Source organism: Prionailurus bengalensis, chromosome A2 (assembly GCF_016509475.1).
Source record: "Prionailurus bengalensis isolate Pbe53 chromosome A2, Fcat_Pben_1.1_paternal_pri, whole genome shotgun sequence".
Lineage (NCBI taxonomy): Eukaryota > Metazoa > Chordata > Mammalia > Carnivora > Felidae > Prionailurus > Prionailurus bengalensis.
The window spans coordinates 11,858,268-11,881,138 of record NC_057348.1 but is presented as its reverse complement, the minus strand read 5'-3'; the positions used below and the strand labels follow the sequence as shown (position 1 = coordinate 11,881,138).

The following is a 22,871-nucleotide window of genomic DNA, read 5'->3' as shown; positions in this document are numbered from 1 at the left end:
AGACTGAGCCCCATGGTGAGCCCTGAGCTGGATGTGAAGCCTGCTTAAGATTCTCTCTTTCCCTGGTCCTCTGCCCCTCCCACACCTGCACTGGTTCCCTCTCTCTCTCTCTCTCTCACACACACACACACACACACACACAAACTAAAATCAAAGGGATAAAATTCTAACTGAGACTTCGTGTTCCATTAATGGCAAGCTAGGTTATTGGGATTAACCTTTCAATTTAAAAAAACACAACTCTCATAGCTGGATACTTTTCCAATTACTTTTTTTTAAGTTTACTGATTTATTTGAGAGAGACAGAGACAGTGCAAGTGGGGGACGGGCAGAGAGAGAGAGAGAGATGGAGAGAGAGAAAATCCTCAGCAGGCTCCACGCTGCCAGCACAGAGCCCCATGCAGCCCTCAAACCCACGAAACTGTGAGACCACGACCTGAGCCAAAACCAAGAGTCGGACGCCTAACCAACTGAGCCACCCAGGTGCCCCCTTTTCCAATTTCTTAAATGCATACATGACCTGAAAAGACAGTAAAGGATTACAAAGATGTCACTCAAGGGGCACCTGGGTGGCTCAGTCAGTTGGGCGCCTACTTCGGCTCAGGTCATGATCTCACAGCTCCTGAGTTCAAGCCCTGCATCCGGCTCTGCTGACAGCTCAGAGCCTAGAGCCTGCTTCCGATTCTGTCTCCTTCTTTCTCTGCCCATCCCCCACTTGTGCTCTGTCTCTGTCTCTCAACAATGAATAAATGTGGGAATAAAATTGTAACAAAGATGCCACTCAAATGAAAAAAGAAGTCTGGGGGCTCCTGGGTGGCTCAGTCAGTTGAGCATCTGACTTTGGCTCAGGTCATGATCTCCCGGTCTGTGAGTTCGAGCCCCGCATCAGGCTCTGTGCTGACAGCTCAGAGCCTGGAGCCTGTTTCAGATTCTGTGTCTCCCCCTCTGTCTGACCCTCCCCCGCTCATGCTCTGTCTCTCTCTCTCTCTGTCAAAAATAAATAAACATTAAAAAAAAGAAAAGAAAAGAGAAACCTGGAGTCAAAGGAGCATGAATTATACTTTTGCGCTGGAGCGAGTCAGGGAAGTGTGAAACTGTTTTGATGGCCTCACGGGCACGGGAGAAAATCAAAGCCTAGAGTGACATGGGAAAGAAAAGCTGTAAGAAGGTCCTCCTTACATAGGTGGAAGCCTCCAGGAACTACACTGCTCAGGGGGAGAAGACACCGGCAGAGGGCACTGCAGGTGTGACCTCTGCTGGAATTTCAACTGCCTTAGTGATCTTGGCACCACAAGCCTTGAACTCCATTGAGCATCATCCTTGAGCAGCAAGACTCGAAGAATGCCTCCTAGAGAAAGCTACCTTCTCCAAATTCTACACATGTTGTTTCAAAGATGATAACGGATACTCAAGCAAAGATAAACAGGCACACGAGACCACTAACCCTACCAGTGAAAACTAGCAAAAACAACAGACCACGTAACGGATACAATGATTGCAATGATCAGACACATGGAGAAAGCATCTATGTTTGTTTCAGTGAACATAGTGACCATGGAAACATAGTGAAGGATTCTGGGGTAAGAAAAGTTTGGGTATCATAGATAGGAACGGAGGTCAGAGTGGCAGAGTGTGGTGCCACTATGGGTTCTCCACTGTGACCCTGAGCTTCAAACATGCCCCTCAGTCAGTCTCTAACGGTGGTCCCTATCCTACTCAACCACCTCCCATAGCACCCTATTGCCTACAGGATAAAAGCCCTTATTGGGCTCTGGGAGAACCCGCAATCAGCATGGGGGGGTGGAGCCGTGGTCAGCTGGAAATGCTGCCAGGGTCTTGCGCTCACACCCCAGCCTCCCCTCCACCCCACCCCTCGCCCTCGCCCTCCCACTGCGTTCCCGCAGGTCCCGAGCGCCCCCTGCTGGCTATCAGTGGCGCTCGGGCAGAGGAGACCACACAGTTCTAGTCCTGGGAATCCGCCAGGGGGCGTGTGTAGGGTCGGGGTGGATCCCAAGTCAGGGGGAGCTGGCTGGTCACTGGGGGCCCGCGCTCAGCGGCTCCACCCGCAGCCAAAGCCCGCCCTCGGCGCGCAGGATGAGCTCCCACTTCCTGCGCGGCTCCTCCTTGTCGGGCAGGACCCGAAAGCGCAGCAGCGTGAGCGCCAGGACCACCTTTATCTCGGTCAGAGCGAACGTCTGCCCCAAGCAGTTCCTGCGGGCGGCAGTGGGCACTCACTCGCCAGGGAGCCCAGCAGGTCCCGTCGCGCCCCGAACCTGGCCCGGGACCGCCAGCCCCGCCCGCAGGGATACCGGAGGGGACTAACCTTGCCCGGGACCCCCATAAGGGGGTCCCTGAGCTTGGCTCAGATCCCAGCCCTGAGCTCCCAGACAGAGGGAAGGGGCTCTGAGCACACCGCGGAGCCCTCCTTGGACCCAGCCACCCCCCACTGCCCAGGACTTTACCCCCAACCTCTGGAGGAGAGAGAAGGAGAACCGTCCTCAACACCCCCTTTCCCGCCCGCGCAGCCGCGTCTGGGATCTCAGGCCCAGGCCCCTGTCCTCACCACCTCATCCCCACCTCAGATGCCCGCTGCGCTCACCTGGGTCCTGCGGAGAAGGGAATAAAAGCCAGGGAAGACCTTTCCTTGATGTTTTCTGGGTCAAAGCGGAAAGGATTGTATACCTGGGGGCGGAGAGAGGCGGGACTGTTGGATGGGGTTTCCCAGGACAGCAGGCTTTGGAGACACAGGTGTGCGTTTCATGGAGGGAGCGATTTGCCAGGTCAGAACCCTGAGCCCTCCCTTAGGCCCCGCTAGGGAAGTGGCCAAGCATGAGGGTGGGCGGAGGGGAGGGAGGGGGAGGCAGCACCTCAGGGTCTGGCCACACGGATGGATTGTGGTGGATCCCGAAAATACTAACGAGGCAGACAACACCTGTGGGATGGGAGGGGCCAGTCAGGAAGGGTTTCACCCTGCCTGATGGACCCCTCTTCCTGCCCACGAGGCTCCTCCCCCTGGTCTTGTGGGCACCTTTGGGGATGACCCGGCCATCCGGGAGCACGACGTCCTGGGTACAGCAGCGGGAGACGACTGCGACCGGGGGGTGCAACCGCAGACTCTCCTTGATGCACATGGTCAGGAAAGGCAACTGGGCCAGGTCGTCCCTAAGGAAGCCCCCTCACAGGTAGGCAGGGATCGAATCAGACTCCCGCAGACCTCCAGCTGCTCCCCGGATTCTGTGTCTCCCTCTCTCTCTCTCTCTCTCTCTCTCTCTCTCAGCCCTTCCCTGTTCTCTCTCTCTCTCTCAAAAATAAATATTTTTAAAAAAAATTTTAAGAATTTCTGAGCAAAGCCCAACATTCACACAGTACCTTTCAAAGTTAGAAAGTTGTAAATTATACAATTTATTTGAAAAGGAAAAAAAATCTCTTTGCTGGACTTACCAGGTTATTTGAATAAATAAAAGGCACCCTCCTAGGTGGGATACCTAATATAACGGTGTGGGTTCTTTGTAAGTTAATTACTGTATCCAATACACCCAATTAAAATCTACTTGGTGTTTTTGGAACTTAGCGATCTTATTCATTTTGAAAAACTTAAAGTTCAAGAGTTGTGGTCGATTTAAAAAACCAAAAAAAGAGAAGTCATCCATCTGATATTAAGACCCATTACAAAAATATGGTGATAATTCAATTAAATTAAAATCAATTCCATTAAAAGGCAGCAAGGCACTGTTGCAAGAACAGGGAAACAGACCCACAGAACAAGATAGAGAGCTCAGAGACAAGTACGTGAATAGGTGAAAACGCAGCATCCGGTAAAGGAGGCCCCGCCACCCCCAGACAAGGGATGGTTCAGACACAGACACAGACACCCCCACAGTCGCACCACTACACACACCAAAAGACTGAATCATCATGCACTCCACGTATAAGATGGGGTCTTCTCTTACACGTGAAAGATAAAGAAATAAGGGTAAAAGAAGGTATAATACAGAAGACAACTTTCTGACCGATGAGTACGAAGAATTCTTAAAACCCCAAAACATAAACCAGAAGACAAAAAAAGAAAAGGAAAAGAAAGGAAAGAAAGGAAGGAAGGAAGGAAGAAAGAAAGAAAAGGAAAGAAAAGAACAAAAGAGAAAAGAAAAAAGAAAAAAAGAGAAAAGAAAAAACATGCACAGAATTAAGGATTTCTGTTTAACAAAGCACTCCATTCTATGGAACAATTAACATTCAGATGAGAGATTCACAGAAGATGGTTGCAGTAAATATATTGATCTAGAAGAATATCTTGAATAGACAAGGAATTCCTACCGATCAACAAGAGAGATGGCAGGCGACTCAAAAGAGTAGACAAAGGACATGGTCTAGAAATTCATGGGAGCTCAAACTCAGAGATTTAAAACATGAAGAGATGGGGCGCCTGGGTGGCTCAGTCGGTTGAGCATATGACTTCGGTTTACATCATGATCTCGAGGTCCATGAGTTCAAGCCCCGCGTCGGCCTTGTGCTGAGAGCTCGGAGCCTGGAGCCTGCTTTGGATTCTGTGTCTCCCTCTCTCTCTGCCCCTCCCCCACTTGTGCTCTCTCTCAAAACTAAATAAATAACCATGGAAAAGAAAGAACTAAATAAAACACGAAGAGATGCTCCAAGTCGCCGATTACCAGAGAAATGAAAATTATATAGCAATGGGATGTTACCTCATATGTATTCGAGGTGAGAATTAACAAGGTGGGTGATGGTAAAGCCTGGCTGAAGCACTGGGGTGGGTGGACCCCACGCACTGACAGTAAAGGTATGGACAGGAGCCACCACTCTGCAAGGCATCGGCATGGTCAAGGAAAGGCAATGTGTATTTCATGACCCGGCAAGTTGGCTCTCAGCCTAGGACCTGGAGAGATTCTCAGACAGGTAGATAAAGACATGAACAGCAAGAGGTTTCTCGCAGTCATGAGATGGAAACCTCCTGGATATTTAGGTCCAAGGCACTAGAGAGGAACTTTCCATATGACACCGTTTGACGTGGGACAAAGTGCACTGTTTGAAGTTGAGAGACACACAAAAACACTTCTCCACTTCACACAACTACCGTACTGAGCCCAGCCTTGAAGTTGATGGCACTAGCTCCAAAGTGTTCAGTCCAACATCTCCTCCCCATTCCTCAGCCCTTAGCCCCAAATCTCCCTGGGACCCCTAGGCTCCACCTCATCTCCTCCAGTTTGCAGATATGTTTAATTCGAATATCTGACTTGTCTCTCCCTGCTCAAACATCTCCCATGGCTCCCCACTGCCTTCCTATATTAGTCACGAATCTCCCTTCAAGAAAGAACTTGATGTCCAGCTCCAAGGAGTGCAGTCGGCTCACAGACTCAAGTTAGAGGGCCTCTGAGCTCTGCAGCAGCATTCAAGCCAAGGCCACACTCTCTTGGGCAGGTCCCAGCCACTGAGAGAGCATGGTGGGCCCCTACTTTCTGACCACTTCTGCCCAATGTGAGACTCCCTCCCTGAGAGCAGTATCCCTGCGCACGTCTATCTTTTATCCAATACTGGCTTCCCAGAGGACTTGAACCGACACCTTTGGAAAATCTTCACGTGGTTTCCAAAGCAGACCAAGAAGGGCTTCCATTACCAACTACCAGCTCCAGCCTCACTGGGAGCCTCGCAGATGCTTCACACTGTAAATTTCACAAGGATCCAGCCACGTTTCCTTCCTCCCAAACGCGCCAGGCCCACCGCTGCATGCCTCCATCAGGGCCTTTGCACAAACTGTCCGTAAGGCTTGGAGCACTGTCCACTACCCATTCCCAGAGGGCTGAATTCATATTTGCTTCTTTGCTACCCAGCCTCACCGCCTTCTTTCCTCCATGATCCAGCCTTGACCAAGTAGGACTTGAATGGCACTGGACATGGAGTTGAGAAGGGCCGGCAGGGTAGACATGTTTACTGAACCAAGCAATGGGTAACTGTTTTACCCTCAAGGACCACTTGTGAATCCCTGGAATAGATAGTAGGTGGGAATTAGATATAAGAGCAAAAATTAAGAGTAAGGGTCTTTGGGGGAAATGTGCAACTTCAGGCAGAAAAGCAAGGGAGAGAAGTTCATGTACTCAACACACGCTGGATGGCATCTGTTCTACACACATTGTCACGGTTCTCCAAGCAGCCCTTGGAGGAGACATTCCCTGACCTGTCCCACCCCCATTTCCAGAGGAGAAAAGTGGTATTCAGAAAAGGGAATTGGTTTTATTCAAGTCACATAGCAAGCAAGCAGGGCAATAAATGTGGACACTCCAATCTTTCTGTTGCATAAGCCTGCTTTCCCCTGCTCTCCAGGCTGGGTACCATACCCTTGCCTCTGGGTGCTGCTCCTAGTCTCTCTAAGCAATAATGACACCATCAACAAAAAATTCTTTCCCCTTCCCCAGCAGGGGAGCAGAGACAATGAGAGGGGTTCCAGAACAGGACATGAGGACCTGCACTCACCATTCAATCTCTTTAGGCTCACGGTCCTTCAGGAGCTCTTGCACCTCCTGCCGACAGCGCTCCTGGTACTCTGGGTGCTTCGCAAAGTTGTACAGGACCCAGGAGAGACCACTGGCCGTGGTGTCATGGCCTGAGAGGCAGCCAGACAGGCTTGGGTCTCTGGGCTTGTTCAGCACCAGAGGGCGGACAGCGCCCTTCGTTAGGGCCCTCAGGGAGGATGGGGAAGATGGGGTGGGATGGGGTGGTCCAGGGCCCACCTGCCAAGTCCCTGGAATTGGACAGACTCCTACCCCCTGCAGTCCCACACTGGGATGCTTACCCCCAAACATGAAGGTGTCAGCTTCAGCTCGGATATCCTCATGGGACAGTTCCTTCCCATCTTCATCCTGCAGAAAGGGCACGACCTCCTGAATCACACCGGCTCGGAGGGCACCTGAGTCTCGCCTGAAACAGTCCCTCAGGCTCCATCACCAAAGCAGGATTCGTCCCTCAGCACCTCTAGAGCCCTATCCCACAGGTCTCCCTGTCTCCAGCTTTCTTCTTCCAAGCAGCCTTCTACAAAGTCACGTCTAAAACATATCCCTGACCTGTCTCTCCCTTCCTCAAGCACCTGCCATGGCTCCTCAGTACCCACTGGGTCAAGTCCAAGTTCTCTCATCTGACATTTGGAGCCAAGGTCCATTCTAACTCTTGAATTCTGATCCCAGGGAAGCCCACCTTGGCCAGCAGGAGCACATCAATGAAGTCCAAAGTCTTGGCCTTAGCCTTGGCCTTGAGGAAGTCATGGGAGCCCTCAATAAGGAGGGAGCGGCGCCGCTCCTGGATGATGGCATCTGTGAAGTTGTGCACCAGGTCACAAGCCCTGCGGAAGCGCCGCCCATCAGGGGTGAGGTAGTACAGCAAGTCCGGGTACAGGAAGATCTGCCTCTGCCGTTTCACCACAAGGGCACTGAGCTCCAAGATGGCAGCAATATATTCGCTGGGGCTCCTGAAGGGTCAGGCCATAGAGAACAGCTCCTTAACCCACATGAGGCCCTAGGAGTGCCTTCCAACCAGAACCTCAGAAGCATGTCCCTGCAAAACAGAGTGTCCTCCAGGCATGCTTCTCTCTCCACCTGCTATCTCTGTCAATGATATCATGGCCCAGACCCTGGGAAGTCCTTGGCTATCACACTCATCTCTCTTCTGTCCTACACAGTATCTGCTCCTGCCCATTCCTCCTTACTTTCCCCCAAATCTGCCCCACTTTCGCCACCACATTCGAGCTGCCTCCTCCTCAGATTCTGTGTCTAGGTGACAGTTGGGGTCCTCTCTAGAGTCCGATGTCCAAGAACAACTCTGACCATGGCCTTCATCTGCTCAAATACCTTGCACCTTCCATCCCTGGAAACCTCAGGATAAAGCTCAGACCCTTTTGCTTCACTTTTCAATATCCTTAAGATTAGCCCCCCTGCCAACCCTCCAATCTCATTCCCAAGGTGGCACATGCTTTATTCATCCTAGTCCTGTTGGGCTTTATCAAGCATTTTTGCTTACCTGAAACCTTACTTTTCTCTTTCCCTTCCTTGTCCTTCTTTGTCTCACTCTGATCCATCTCCTCCAGGAAGTCCCATCTGATCGCCCTGGCCAGCCCTCCCTAGGAAGTCCCATCTGATCGCCCTGGCCAGCCCTCCCTTCTCCATCAACTCCCTTGGGTCTACGGTTCATGTTCCCAGGTCCTGAGCAAGCACTCACTCCTGGCAATTGCTGTCAAAACTGAAGACACATTTCTGCAGACTGTCCAGGGTCATGAGGCTGATGTGCTCAAACATGTCCAATCGGGTGCTGCCCTCTGAGACTAGGCGCTTCCACTTGGCCTGGACAGAGAAAGGGGCAAATCTGGGGCTGGGACCTACCTCCCCTGAGCTCTCCCTCAGTCCCAATCACCAGGATGGACTCCCCAAAACCCAGGCTCCTGGTCCTCCACCCCAGGCACCCATCTCCAGGGAGGACCAGGCTTGGCTGGGAATAGAAACTCTTACTATTAAGACCCAATGGCTGGGGGTCAGGAGACCTGAGTTCAAATCCTGGCTCTGCTTCCTACACCCCTGTGTGCCCTTGGTCAACTCACTGCTGCCCTCTGGACTCCACCTGCCAAAGCTTCAGTAACAGTTAAGATGACTTGCTCTGTTGTCAGACAAACCAGGTTGGAATCCCAACTCCATTGATTAGCTCACTTGCTAGCTGTGTGAACGGGAGCAGGCTCCCTAACCTCTCTGAGCCTCAGTTTCATCACCTGTAATGAGACAATAATCATCATCTCTACCTTATATGGTTGTGGAAATTAAATAAGACAACGTGTGCAATAGAACTGGTGCAGGAGGGGCAGTGGGAGGCTGAGTCGATTACGTGTCCAACTTGGGCTCAGGTCATGATCTCATGGTTCCTGATATACACCAAGAGCTAAGTAACCATTGGCTCTCACCCTCATCTTCATCATTATCATACAGGTAGGCGACTGCTGCAAAAATGTCTCCATTTCTTCATCCCTCCCTATACCTTCACCCTTTGCAATGAGGGTTGGCAGATCTCCAATTAGGAGGTAAAACCTCTTTCTCCAGCTCTTGAATTGGAGCTGGATGTGGGACATGCTTCCACCAACAGAAGAAGGTGGAGGTCCTGGTTGCCTGTTCTGAAACTAGGCTTCAAGAGGTACTGCATGTTTCTGCTTGTTCTCTTGGAGCCCAGGGTCTACCATGCGATCAAGCCTAGGCTAGCCTACTGGAAGATGAGGGACAAATGCACGAGTATGGTTGTCCCACCAAGGCCATCCAAGACTAGCCAACCATTAGCTAAGCCCCAAATGTGTGGCAGAGCTGAGCCTGGAAAAGCAGAGCTGTCTCCCAAACCCAGCCATGGCCCCAGACACGTGAGTGATTCCAGCCAAAATAAGAACTATTCTCCAGACTCATCATCTTGCGAGCAATAAAACACAAATCCTTTCAACCTCATGAGTTTTAAGGTGCAGTTCAGTGAAGAAAGAGCTACCATACCATCTTCATCATTAGTGTCTCAAGTTTCACAGAGTTTCAGTGAGGCAGATTAGAAGCTAACACCTTCCGGGCACCTACAATGTGCCAGGACCATGATTCCATTACATCATCTTGACCACCCTTTAAGAAGGGCTTATGATCCTCATTTGACAGATGGGGAAACTGATGCTTGGAGAAGAAATAGAATGTCCCAAAAGTCATCTAGCAAAGCCAGGACTCCAGGCCACTCCCCTTTTGCCAAGGCTCCAGCCGGGAAAACCTTTCCCAAGGCCTTGGGAAGCCTTTCCCAAGGCTCCAGTGGGTTTCAACTCACATGCATGATGTCTGCACTTTTGTTGAAAATCTTCACATAGGATTTCAAGATTTCAAAGTGGAAGGCAGGTGTCAGCAAACGACGGTGGTGGCTCCACTTGTCACCAGCAGTCAGCAGGAGCCCATCCCCTAGTAGAGGCAGCCACGAGGAGTAGGCAAGGGCAGTGCTTTCCCCTGAGACCCCAAGGTTGTCCCCAACCTCCTTCACTTAACAGTTACTCACCCAGCCAGGGCCTCAGAAAATTGTAGAAAAACTTGTCCCTGGGCACGATGGTGGCTGGCAGGAGAGACAGATCATCAGGGGCCATAGAGAAGAGGCAGGGATGGGCTTTGGGTTGGGGGGTGGAGGATCCAAGCCAGGGGAATGCATACCCCCTCCAACCTCCATAGTGGGAATTCTATAGGGCAGAGTGGGGAGGTGAGGGGGGACAAGACCAGGCTGCAGCACAGAGCAGAGCAAAGGCACAGCCCATGGACCTACCCCTAGGTACTTAGATGCTCCCGAAAATAGGGCACAACACACCCAACATGCCTTGACATGGCTCCTTGCCGGTCCGACATGTTCCAAACACCCAAGCACCAATCAGCACTCCACAAAATGCCTTTACAGGGACCTAGGACATCGCACCTGTCCCAGAACCCTCTGACATCTCCTGGGACTTCTGACATGGCCCCAACACATGATAACGTGCCCTGACACGAAACAACGAGACAATAATCATCATCTCTACCTTATATGGTTCTGGAAATTAAATAAAACAACGCATATTTAACACATGCATAACACACACTGGCCTCATGCAGCATCCTCTGAATGGACCCAAAGACAATCTGACATGACCTCAGTGTGGCTCATAGATGGTCCCTGGCAGGACTTAAATATGGTCCCACTAATGTCCCAGACATGGCCCAGGTGTGACCTAGCCTTTCTCAGGATTCTCTTCCATCCCATAGTTATCATTAAGTGCTTAAGCTCAGGGGCTCCTCTGTCCTTAAGAGACCAAACAATGTTGCCACCCTCAGATGCTGAGCTCCCCCCACCACAACGAGCTGCCACTGCTCCCTCGTGCCTCTAGACCAGCTCCCCACAACACTCTGTGCATCTTCCCCCACAACACTCTGGCCATCTCCCTACCCCAAATCCCCTTCCAACTAAAGGTCCTTCCTACCAGAGGCAGTTATGGCAGCCAAGAACACACAGAAGAAGTAAGAGAAAGTCTTCGGCATGCTATGTGACCTTGAGAAGTTATTAAGCCTCCTTGAGCCTCCGTTTCCTCACCCAGGAAATGCCCCCCTAGCAGAGATGCCAGTGAATGGACATCTGTGGTATCTGCCTGTCCATCCCCTTCTGGAACCAATACGCCGCTCCTCTTCCTCCCTCAGTCCAAGTAGCTAGGGAGGGTGGCCATGCCACTCCATCCTCCGCTCCAGAGCTGAACATATGACCCTAACCCTTAACAATCAAGTTGCCGTGACTAGAGGCAGAATTGGTCCCTGTGACCCAAGCCAGGCCAATTTAAGAGAATCCTGCAACTATTTCTGGGTCTGCAGAGAATGAGCTCATGTTTCCATGGGGTTTCAGCTTCTTAGACACATCTTTGTCAGCATGAGAGTGAAGCTGTCACCACGGAACACAGAACTACAAGAGAAAGACAGATTCCCAATGGCACTGTTTGAAGACTGGGTCCAACCACGCCTGAAGACAACATTCCTTCAGCTTTTCAGTCAATAGATTCCCTTTCTTCTCTTAGACCAACATTGCTGAATTTCCACCACTCAAAACTGAAAACGTCTGGGAACCAGAGAGAGCCAGGGACCTGCCAGTCACCCAGCAGGTTAATGGCAGGACGCCATCAATACTACCCACTTCCCTGCTCAACCTGGTCTGTCCATAGGTGCGGAGAACTGGGAACAGGGACAAGGGAGTAGCTGGGTCGGGTGCTCCTGGGAGAGATACCTGGGGCCTGGAGCAGGGGGGCAACGAACTTAGGGTGGACGAACCGCAGAAGTGGGTAGAAGGGCCCCATCCACCACAGGTGAACATCACGGAAGCTGTGGCTCAGACTCTCCATGAACCTGAAGCCTTCTTCATTGTTCTTTTCCTGGGGACAGCAGGGTGGAGGGGGTGAGGCCAGGTCAGGCAGCAGCCCCAGAAGCTTACAACTTCCCACTGCATCCCCCCTTCTGCCTGCATTATTAGTCTACACCTCTACATCTCACCAAGTCAGCTTCCCTTTGTTGGTCTGTTTGTCTTTTTTTGTGTGTCTATCTATGTGCCTCTCCCTCTCACTTCACTCTCACAATCTTCATCTGTTTCTTTAGGTAGGTGATAGACAGCCAGATGATAATAGCTAGATGATGGAGAGCTACAAGATGATGATAGGTAGATAGAGAGATGATAGATAGATAGATAGAGAGATAGAGAGGTAGATAGAGATAGATAAATGATAGAGAGATAGATACATAGAGAGAGAGAGAGAGTGAGGGGGAGAGAGATAGAAGATAGATGACAGATAAATGGGAAGATGGTTGGATGGATGCATGGAAAGATGGATGGACAGATGGATGGATGGAGGGACAGATGGATGGATGCACGCATGGATGGATGGATAGATGGATGCATGCATGCATGGACGGACAGATGGATGGATGGATGCATACATGGATGCATAGATGCATGGATGGATGGACGCTTGGAGGACGGGTGGATTGATGGACAGACATATGGATGCATGCATGCATGCATGGGTGGATGGATGAAGAGAGAAAGGAAAGAGATGAGAGTTGGATGGGTAGATGATAGATGATATGTGTTTGTCTATGTTTCTTTTACATTCTCTGTATGTCCTCTCTGACTCCCTCACTTTTTCTCTGTATCTCTCCCTTTCTTCACCTCTATTTCCCTCTCCATTTCTACCACTATCCTTGTCTGTGTCTCCTAACCTGCACACCCTCCATGGCTCCCCAGAACCCTCAGAATAAACCCCCTACCCCCCACACAGTCTTGCAGCCCCACTGGCTCTGCTGTCCCCTCCACCTTCTCCCTGCCTCTCACCAGCATTGCTCTTTATGCACTCAACTCATGGTTGCTCAAAACCCCGGTGCTCAAACGGCAGTGGGGTGGCTCAGGTGGTTAAGCATCTGACTCTTCATCTTGGCACAGGTCATGATCTCATGGTTCGTGATCAAGAGCTTTACTGACAGTGTGGAGTCTGCTTGGGATTCTCTCTCCCACCCACTCTCTCCCTCTGACCCTCCCCCTCTCATGCGTGTTCTCTCTCTCTCTCTCTCTCTCTCTCGCTCGCTCAAAATACATAAATAAACTTTAAAAAAAAACACAGGTGTTTGCTCTGTCCCCTCCAGGCCTTTGAGTGGGCTATTCCTCTCCACAGTATATACTTTCTCTTCTTTTCTTAAAAAATTCCTACCCATCAGTCCAGACCCCCTTCCAACAACTCCTTCTCTAAGAAGCCTCCCAGCCTACCCAAACAGCAGATGCCTTGCTTCCCCTCTGAGTTCCCCTTACCGCTGTCTCTGCATCAGACCCACTCTGACCATACAGGATTGAGGGTGTCTCTAGCTCTACATGCCCAAGATTGGGGTTCCCCCAAGACATTACCTGGGACTGAGCCTCCCCAAGGACACTCCTGAAGCAGTGTCCAGAAGAAAGCAATGACCAAGGTCGCCCAAGAGCAGAAAGGACCTTGGAATCCACAGGGACCTCACAGAGCCTGGCAGGGAGGGGTATGTGGCCCTCAGATGCTGCCACAGTGCCCATGGCCACATATTCCAGATGGGTACCTGTGGCATGATGACAGAGCAGGCAATGCCACGGTGGCAAGAAATGATGGGAGCCCAAGCAGATCATAAACCCTGCGAGTAGGCAGCCACCAGCTGAATTAAGACCCTCAAGCCCTGCTCTGTGAGGTGGACCTACAAGCAAGACAAGGGCCATCACCTCCACAGAAGGAGCCACGGCAAGTTCCCCTGCAACCTCTGCAGTGGTCAGTGTGTCCAGACTCTGCATAGATGGAGGGGATCTCTGTTTCTTCCTGCTCCTTCCCATGGGGACAGAGGGATCCTGCAAGACTCTCCATGTCCCAAGGGTCCCTCCCAGGACACAGGGAGAAGACATGCTCTCTGCCCCCAGAGAGGCCGACCTTGGCTTGAGAAGTCAGATCTTTCTTCTCCTGGGAGTCGTTCCAATCTCAGGGAGGTGCCCACAGGAACAGCAGGGTGGCCTCACGTTTTAGTACTGGGGCTCGTTCCCATGTCCTGTCATGTCCTGGCCAGTCCACACAGCCCCCCACCCCCGCTCCCCAGATGGTGAAGGTATGCAGACCTTCCAGCTCTGACAGACCCCAGGACGCAGGTGTGAGCTCTGCCCATCACTCAGGAGGGAAGCTCCCACCTATGACCTCTTCTGCCCGCCAGCCAGCATGGTGCATCCCATCTGTCTGTCTGTCTATCTGTCTATCTACTTCTACCTATGAACCTATGGACTATCTATGAACCTATCCCCTGAACCTATGGACTCCCCCATCAGCCGTGCCTTTTACAAATGAAGAAATCCAGGCCGCGTCCCCCAAAAGGAGAAGGAGGGGGGCTTGCCTCCCAGTGAGGCATCCTCTCCAGCCCCACGGGAAGCCCCATCCTGGCCTGACAAATACTTCCAGGTGCTCCAGGCAGGTGAATACAAGTCATTTTCACTTTTGGGACTGCTCTCTGCTCCCTAAGAACACTGAGGCATTTGAGGAGATTGGCCCAGAGAGGGAGAGTGACTCAGCTGAGGTCACACAGCAAGAGGGACTGGAGGAGAGAAGAGTGAGCAAGAACAGCCTCCATGGCCAAGCCCTGGAACAGAGCGTGGAAACGGCAACTTTATAACATTCCTGCTGCCCTCAGGGTTTGTCAAGAACATTCCCAGACCCAGCATCTCAGGCAATCTTCACAATGAGCTTGGAATGCCCTCATTCCAAACTTGGCCATAATGAGCAGTAAAATAGCAGGAAGTCTCTCCCCCAGCTGTGGTCCTCATGCTGGGCAGTTAAGGAGAACTGTGCTCCTCCCTCAGCCTGTCTGGGGATGGGAAGGGCTAGCCGCTCATCCCTTTGACCTTGAACATGGCAGGTAATGGCAAGCTCACCACCTATGTCATCAAACACTTACCTGAGTGCCTACTCTATGCCAGCTCCTGGGCTGGACAATGTAGTATCTGATCCCCAGAGCAACTCTCCAGATAAAGAGGTGGAAAATAAGTAACTGGACAATTAATTCTTTACATATGAGTAGACCCAAGTCAAAGGTCCGTGCAGGTGGGGAGTCAAAGAAAGCTTCTGTAAGGGAAAGTGAGTGGTTAAATTTTATTCAGGTTGGGCAATGGGCCCATTGGGACATCTCAGCAGGGAAGTTTAGACTGAGAGGAAGCTTTCCTGGGGAGGGGTGGGGGTGGAGAGCTAGACCCCTGTGAGTCGAGGTGGGGAGGTCATAGGTAATTCCTGTAGGTAAGTGAGCAGACACAAGGGAATGGGCCAGGTAGGGGGCAGACCCTGGACAGCACCCCTGAGAAGGTCTCTGGGGTAGCCATGGACACTGGGAATACCAGGGGACCCTGCTCTGTGCAGCCCGCCCTGGGAGCCCTTCAGAGGGACATTAATGTGGGGAAGGGAGGCAGGAAATGGATTCCAAACAGGCTAGGGGTGCGAAGATGAAGATGTGGAAATGGCCTGGGATGAATGAGTGATTACAGAACGGCTCCCTAGCCTTCCTCCTTCTCTGCTGTCCCAGACCCCAGCCCCACCCCAGGTCCCCATTCCCCACCCCTGGGAAAGTGCATACATCCCGATGCCCCAGGCCCGTCCTGCCACCCACACTCACCGGTCCCATGTGACACCAAAACCAGTGCTCCTTCGGAGGCTGCGGGAAACACCGGAGGCGGCAACAGGTGTCATAGAAGCTGTAGCTCCAGGACAGGACGCGGGCCGAGAGCCAGGAGACCCCCACCAGCAGCAGAAGCAGCCATGGGGAGGCTGCCACCTGCCCGAGTCCCAGCCAGGACAGGCTCAGCATCCTGGAGGCAGAGGGGACAGATTTTCCTGAGGCCGAGGAAATGGGCCCAAGGGGAGCTCTCTGGACTCTTCAGGAACAGAGGGAGAGGCCCTCTTCCACACTGGAATGGGAGGGGCAGGGACAGAGAGGGGTAGGCATGGTGAGTGCTCAGCACTGGGCAAACGGTGATTCAGAGAGGGGAGAAGGACCTAGACAATTCCAGAGGGAGAGGCAGAGTGAGTGAGAGGGAGAAAAAGAAAGACAGAGACACAGAGAGATAGCTAACCACCCACCAGTAGCCACTCTGCTCCCAGCGGCTCTCTGGAGCCACCCCACCCTTGGGCAGCATCCTTTGCTACCCAGGATCAAGAGCCCCAGCCAGGTACCTTCAGACCACGGCAGCTTATCCACACAGCCTCCTCTCCCCTCCTCTTGGAAAGTCTTTGTCCCTGGTGCCTGACTTAGGGGACACTGGCAGTGGCCAGGCTAAACCAGCCAATCCCTGCCTGCCTGCTTACCTCCTCCCCACCTGGCAGTGGCCCAACTAGTAGGTGAGGGAAGGGGACTTCCGTGTTATAAAGAGAGTATGGGATTGCATCCTCAGAACTCAGCACCTCCCATGTGGGGGTGGGGGATCCGTTGAGGGATGGGCAAAATGACTCCTGGGCGCCAAGCTAACAGCCACCCCTGCCCTTTCAAGGCCAGCAGGGCACAGCAGGGAAAAGCTTGAACGTGAGAGTTCAGGTGCCATGGGGGTAGGGTCCAGCCAAGCCTAGTCCCAAAACATCTCTGGGGCTCCTCTCCACGTACGAGGCAGGCCAGAGGCATGCACCGTTTCCCAGCGCAGAATCAGGAAGCCTCGGGCCTCCGGGCTGCACAGCCTGGCAGGAGTTCAAGCCCTGCCTCCAAGCAGCCTAGGGCCTGGGCTGACACAAGACCACAGTGGGCAGGAACAAAAAGCCCTTCTGGCTGGGGGTTACTTGCATCAGACTCAGGGGGTAAAGGGCCCAGTGGGAAGAAGGCACCTGGAGGTGAGGGGGTAAGGCTGCAGGAGGCCAGAGAGGGAGGGGGGCCCAGACAGAGCTGGGAGACCCTGCACGCAGTTCAGCCCCCTCCTGGCTGTGACCTTGGGCTGTGCTGGCCCTCTCTAGGCTCAGTCTTGCCATCTGGGAAATGGGATGTCAGATGAGGGCCTGAGAGGGGGACAGGAAGGTAGGAAAGATCAGGGACCTACAAAAAGATAAGTTGCCAAGAAAGAGCTCGTGACTAGTGTGTGTGCTGCTCTGTGCCAGCGTTCCACGTAAAGAAAACCTACTGTTTGCAGAAGACTGTCTGTAAAGTGTGCCTACTGTGTGCTGGGTACCGCAAAAACTGTGCCTACCGTGTGTTGGGAACACTATGTGAAGTGTGCCCACCACCAGCCAGGTACGTCGTATAAACTACGCCCACTGTGTGCCCCTTCTGTTTGACACAAATCCTGTCAACTGTATGCCAGGTGTTGACCTAAAGCATGCCTACATGTGCTGGGGACCCTCTACAAGGCATGCCTACTAAGTGCTAGGTGCTCTACATAAAGCACACCTACTGTGGGTTGGGTGTTCCATGAAAAATATACCTACTGTGTGCCCGGTGCCCTATAGAGCTCTCCTAGTGTATGGCAGGTGCTTTACGTAAAATTAACATACTCTGTGCAAAGTACTTTGCATAAAACATGCCGACTGTGCGCCATGAACTCTTTGCTGTGTACTCTGAACAAACCTTGACTACTGTGTGGCTGGTGCTCGACATTAAGCATGCCCACTGAGTGCCAGGTACTGTGCATAAAATGCTCCTTCTGTGTGCCAGGTACTCTATGTAAAGTAAACCTATTGTGCACCTCGTGTTCTGCCAATGAGATAATGAAACATCTCTGCCCCCCCTCTCCCCCGCACCTGCCAACTCTCTGGGCCAGTGCCCTGGAATCAGAGAGAGAGAGACTCGGGCGATGACATCCATAGGAGGGAAGATGCCTATTGAACAGAAGAGCAAACTCTGGCCCAAGAGCCAGAAGGCCCAAAGATGCCTATTTAACAGAAGAGCAAACAGAAGAAGCTCAGAGAAAGCAAGCCTCTGGCCCAAGTTGCAGAGCTGGGAGGATCGCAGGTCTGCCACACTCCTAAGCCCGGGCCAAGCTTGGCAAGGCTACTGAGCAGGGGACGGGCAAAGAGTCGTCCTGACACGGGCAGAGTGCTGGGACGACCCCAAACCTCCCTCTCCCTCCAGCCAGGGGGTCCAGGTGGCTGGTCCTGAAGCCCTCTGAGTTCTAAGGATCGGTTACTCAGTGTGGTCCGCAGACCTCCACCGTAGGCATCACCTGAGAGCTTGCGGGACATTCAGGATCTCGCACCCCGGCCCAGAAATATTGACTCCAAACTGCGTCTAAGTAGATCCTCAGGAAAAGTGTACATGCCTTCAAGCTTTAAGAAATGTTGCTTTAAGACCTCTGAGTCCAGGTTCTGCAGAGAAAGTGTGGAGGGGAAAGGCTTCACTTCTCTGATTCCCAGTTTTATCTTGTTTTGTTTCCGTCACAACGTAAGGAGAAAAAGAATCTAAATCTGCAGGGGTTGTCACACAACCACGTGTCTACTGGCCATCTGTTGTGTGGGGGGCACACAATTTTAGGCACCGGGGATGCAGCAGTGAACACAGACTCCACTATCAAGGACCTCGCATCCGGTGGGGAGATGGGTGGTGATCCAGTAAATGATGAAGAACATAACAGACCGTGATAAGGGACGTGCCGGGGGGAGGGTCCCACCTTCAGCCTGGCATCAGGGCGAGCAGAGACCTGGAGGAAGAGGGAGCATCACCAGGGGCAAGCCTGGGGCGGGATACCCATGCTGCACAAAAAGGCAGGTGGCTTGTTGTTCTTTTGACACGGGGGCTAAGAGCACACACATGCAAGATCACACAAGTGACCAAGGCCAAGGCAGCTGGCAAAACCTGGCCCCATACAGAGGCTATAAGTAAGTGTTGAACTTTGATGAGCCATCACAAGGACTAAAACCAAACAGGGCCTCTGGCAATGGCCCCCAGCCTCACACAGAAAGGCAGAGGTTGACCCCCCCAGAGGTCAACCCCCATCCCCCAACCAACAACCCCCAGTGATCAAGAGGCAGAGTCTATTAGACCGGGGCTCCCCCTGACTCTTGAGGCAGGAAGCCTCAGGTGTGGACATTCTACTTTGAGCCAGAGAAGGATCAGAGCGTCCCCAGTGGTTTCTCATCCAACAAGTAATGTCTCAGCTGCCAAATGACACAAGCCTGGCTTATGCAATGGCCCCCACCAACACATAGAAAGGCAAAGGTTGACATCCCCCCCCCAGACATCAACCCCCATCCACACCCAGACCCGGGAAGTGGACAAGTGTGTGTCAGACCAGAGGTGGCAGTCACTCTGTGAGTCACCAGCTTTGGGCACAGCCTATCACCCTCTGAGCCTCCGTCTTCATGTCCGTAAAGTGAGCTTGGTAAAACCTCACAGGGCAATGCAAGCATACTATCAGACCCCATCAGGGAGAGTAGGGGAAAGGAACTTTCAAAGTGACATGGGAAGGAAATGTTTCCATTTGTGACTACATGGGAGGACGGATGGACCTTGAGGGCATTATGCTAAGTGAAATAAACCGAACAGAGAAAAACAAGTACCATATGATCTCACTTATATGTATTCTTTAAAAAACTGAACTCATAGAAATAGACAACACACCGCTGGTGGCCAGAAGGGTGTAGGCAATGGGTGCAATGGGTGAAGGAGGTCAAAAGGTACAATTTCTAGTTATAAAATAAATCAGTCCTAGGGATGCAATGCAAAGCTTGGTGACCATAGTTAATAGCACTGTACTGTATATTTGAAAGTGGCAAAGAGAGTAGGTCTTAAAAGCTCTCATCACGAGACAAAGAACAGTCTATAGCTACGTGTGGAGGTGGGTGTTCACTAGACTTTTCGCGGTGATCGTTTGCAATATATACACATGTGGGATCATGACGTGCACCTGAAACTACTATAATGTTATATGCCGATCATACCTCAATGAAAAAATTGGCATCTGAGTAATGAGCTCGTCTACGGCTAGAGCTTCTGAATATGTGTGTGGATCTGTGTGTGTGCACGTTTGCATATGCCCTGAGAAAATGCCAGAAGCATCCACACATCACAGTGGAAGTGGAGAGAGTACGAGTGGAGTCTGGGTCCTTCTCACGTGCTACTTGTCTCACGCTTTCTGTCTCCCACACTGTGCTGCTATAATTTGTATCACGAAAACACAAATTTCAGAGGAAACAAGGATTGTCACAGTGGGGAAGGGGCCCATGGTTGGTGCACAGAACAGGTGAGCAGTTCGTCTCTTGTGACCCCATGAAGACACCTCTCCCAGGAGTCAGCCTTGGGGTCTCTCTACACCAAGCAGGGAGGCTGCCTGGTGGCTGGAGTCTCTCTTTTCCTTTCCTCGGCCTTTGGGAAGGAACAGGTTCCGGATTCAGCCCAACAGAGTTCGGATCCCAGCCCTGCTCCTCGCTGGCTGTGTGACCTTGGACAAGTCACTTGTCCTCTCCGCGCTTCATGCCCTCCTCAGTAAGATGGAAAGGGGGACTTACACCTCCCAGGTAGTTTGTTCTTCAACAACAACAGCAACAACAACAAAAAACTGTACCAGAGACTCTATGCCAGACATGGTGCTTGAACCCAAGACCCAGGATGAACAAAACAGATAAGGTCTCTGGATGGTGGTGCTCATGTCTGATGGGAGAAGCTGATGGGAAACAAGACCAAGTCAGATGGTGGGGTAGTAATGAAGGAAATTAACAGAATGAGGACCAGCAAGTGACCAAGAAGGCAATCGGGGAGGGCTGCCCTGTGGAGTTGACCTCTGAGCAGAAATCTGAGTGTCATGGAAGAGTGAACAGTGAATAACGATCGCTCTTTGCCCCTAAAGCCACAGCAGGACTGTAAACACCCGGCACACAGTGAGGTAATCAAATGGCTTGAAAACTCTGTCATTCCTCCTTCCTTCCTCAGACATGCTGAGGTAAACAAAGACAATAGAGGCAATTTCACTCAGTATCCATCCAGGAGGGAAGCAGGAACCAGCCCTGTAGGGAGATCTACGGTGGTGAAATGTGGCCCAACACTCAAGCTGGAAACGGTTGTTCCATTTCAGTCGCCGTAATAAAGATCAGGAAACCCAACCAGCCCCCAAAGCATGTCAAGGGCCAGACCCATAAGCTGGAGTTTCCAGCTTCTTGGCAGAAGGACCAGGAGAAAAAAGAGGCTGGCTTTGGAAAAAGAAGACTGAAGGGAAACTTCAGGAAAGTCCTGGGGCCCCCTAATAGCTGCATCAACTTCCCCTGTACAGGACTTTTGGGGTGGTGCCAGCTCTGGAAGTAGTCAGACCACCCCCACCAGTCCAGCAGTGGGGGGTGCCATCAACAGAGATCACCCCTGGAGGGTAAAAGGCTATTTCTCATGCAAAAGCCTAGGAGGTGGGCCACAAGGACTTCACAGAAAAACAAAAACAAAACCAGAAGGGCATGCAAGGGAACAGGCAGGATTTTGCCCCCCTCCCATTCTGATCTCTGCTTAGCCAGCAGACAAGGGAGCCACCCTGGTCCAGAGGAACTGTTGAACTCCCCTCTGCGGAGACATGTGGAGTGGACACCAACCCAGCTCAAGACACTGGGCTACCACAGGAGTCTTTGGCCACCTCCCTACAGCCTCTTGGGGTCAAATGAGAATATGGCGTTGGGTCAGTGGTGGGCACCTGCAGGCAATCCGAGGAGATTAGAGAAATGGTGTCCATTCTCTGCCAAAGGCTACCTCCACTCTCTGTGACAGTTAAGCTCTCTGAATTCCAGAAATAGCTACTCTTTGGCTCCATCAACCTGGCAGTGGTGGCGGCTCTCAGCTGATGCTAGCCCCAGGACGCTGCACTAGCCTCCACGGTTTCCCTTGGCCCTGCCCATAGCTTTGTAAGGGCTGCGTCTTCCAGTCACCCTTCTTTAACCACTTAAGGTCCCTGCCCATTACAGGGTTTAGCGACTTCAAGATACACACAGTCACACCCTTACACACACACACACACACACACACACACACACACCAATGCATCCACGCGTGCAAACAGTGGCACACTTACACACGCACACTCACCGTGCACACACAAACACACATGCACACAGATTTACACACATGCTCCCATCCATGCACCCAATTACGTGGATACACTCACATACACACACCCTCACACATGCATACACACAGTAGCATGAACGCACACACAGTCACACATACACTTAGACACAGACACACTCACACACATGTTGAATTAATGGAGACCAGAGGCCAGGCCAGAGCCTGTTGTCCCCAAAATTCTCAGCGGCGTGGGCGTCGCCCACACACCCAGGAAAGGAAAGACACCCACAGCAGTGAGTGATAGCAGGCTCCTGTCCTTTAGAATCAATACACGCAGGTGCAGCAGAGTCCTGGGGATCGATGGGCTTCATGCCTCTCCTCCTCCCTCTCCCATTAATTCACCATCACAGTCCTTAGCAGAAACTCAAAGCCTGTTTGTAGTGCAAGAGGAGACACTGAACACAAGTAGAGCTCACTCTTTGGAGGAGTTAGCGGCATGGTGGAGGGAAGAAATGGTTCATCAGTGGGAAAGTGGGTCAAGGGAAGGGACTTTTTAAGACTGAGGAAACAACAACATTTTCTGTGTTCCAATGGGAATTACCTAATAGAGTTCAGGATACAAGATCAATAGACAAAAATGTATACAGAAGATATTCTACCTAGAATATAGAACATAGAAATTCTATTTCTATATTCCAGGGATTAGAAAACTATGGTCCATGGACCAATCTGGCCTGTGGCCTGTTTTCGTATGGTCTATAAGCTAAGAGGTGTTTTTATATTTTAAGAGGACTGTAGGGGGCACCTGGGTGGCTCAGTCGGTTCAAC

The 22,871-nt window shown here is 51.8% G+C and overlaps 1 protein-coding gene across 2 annotated transcripts; it reads right to left on the bottom strand.

The window, feature by feature from the left end:
• Positions 1-675: 675 nt before the first annotated feature.
• LOC122487041 (cytochrome P450 4F3-like) lies at positions 676-16,261 on the bottom strand. Of its 2 annotated transcripts, XM_043586909.1 has the most exons (14): positions 16,169-16,261; positions 15,705-15,897; positions 11,785-11,929; positions 10,051-10,104; positions 9,829-9,956; positions 8,218-8,339; positions 7,201-7,471; positions 6,803-6,869; positions 6,484-6,613; positions 3,029-3,162; positions 2,868-2,932; positions 2,600-2,682; positions 2,107-2,211; positions 676-865 (listed from the first exon to the last, which is right to left on the bottom strand). In XM_043586909.1, the coding sequence occupies exons 1-14, from the start codon at positions 16,222-16,224 to the stop codon at positions 823-825; spliced, it is 1,596 nt and encodes a 531-aa protein (XP_043442844.1). In that variant the 5' UTR covers positions 16,225-16,261; the 3' UTR covers positions 676-822. The 2 variants fall into 2 exon arrangements, with proteins under 2 accessions (XP_043442844.1, XP_043442843.1); XM_043586908.1 differs by lacking the exon at positions 676-865 and having other exon boundaries at positions 1,510-2,211.
• Between the last annotated feature and the right edge of the window lie 6,610 nt (positions 16,262-22,871).

Excerpts from the sequence above, each read along its gene's own strand:
- LOC122487041 (XM_043586908.1), bottom strand. The coding sequence starts at position 16,224 with ATGCTGCCCAAGGGTGGGGTGGCTCCAGAGAGCCGCTGGGAGCAGAGT. Across the intron at positions 3,163-6,483 it reads GAGCCTAAAGAGATTGAATG|GGACGACCTGGCCCAGTTGC; the intron begins GTGAGTGCAGGT and ends GGGCTTCCTTAG. Across the intron at positions 2,683-2,867 it reads CCGTGTGGCCAGACCCTGAG|GTATACAATCCTTTCCGCTT; the intron begins GTGCTGCCTCCC and ends CTCCGCCCCCAG.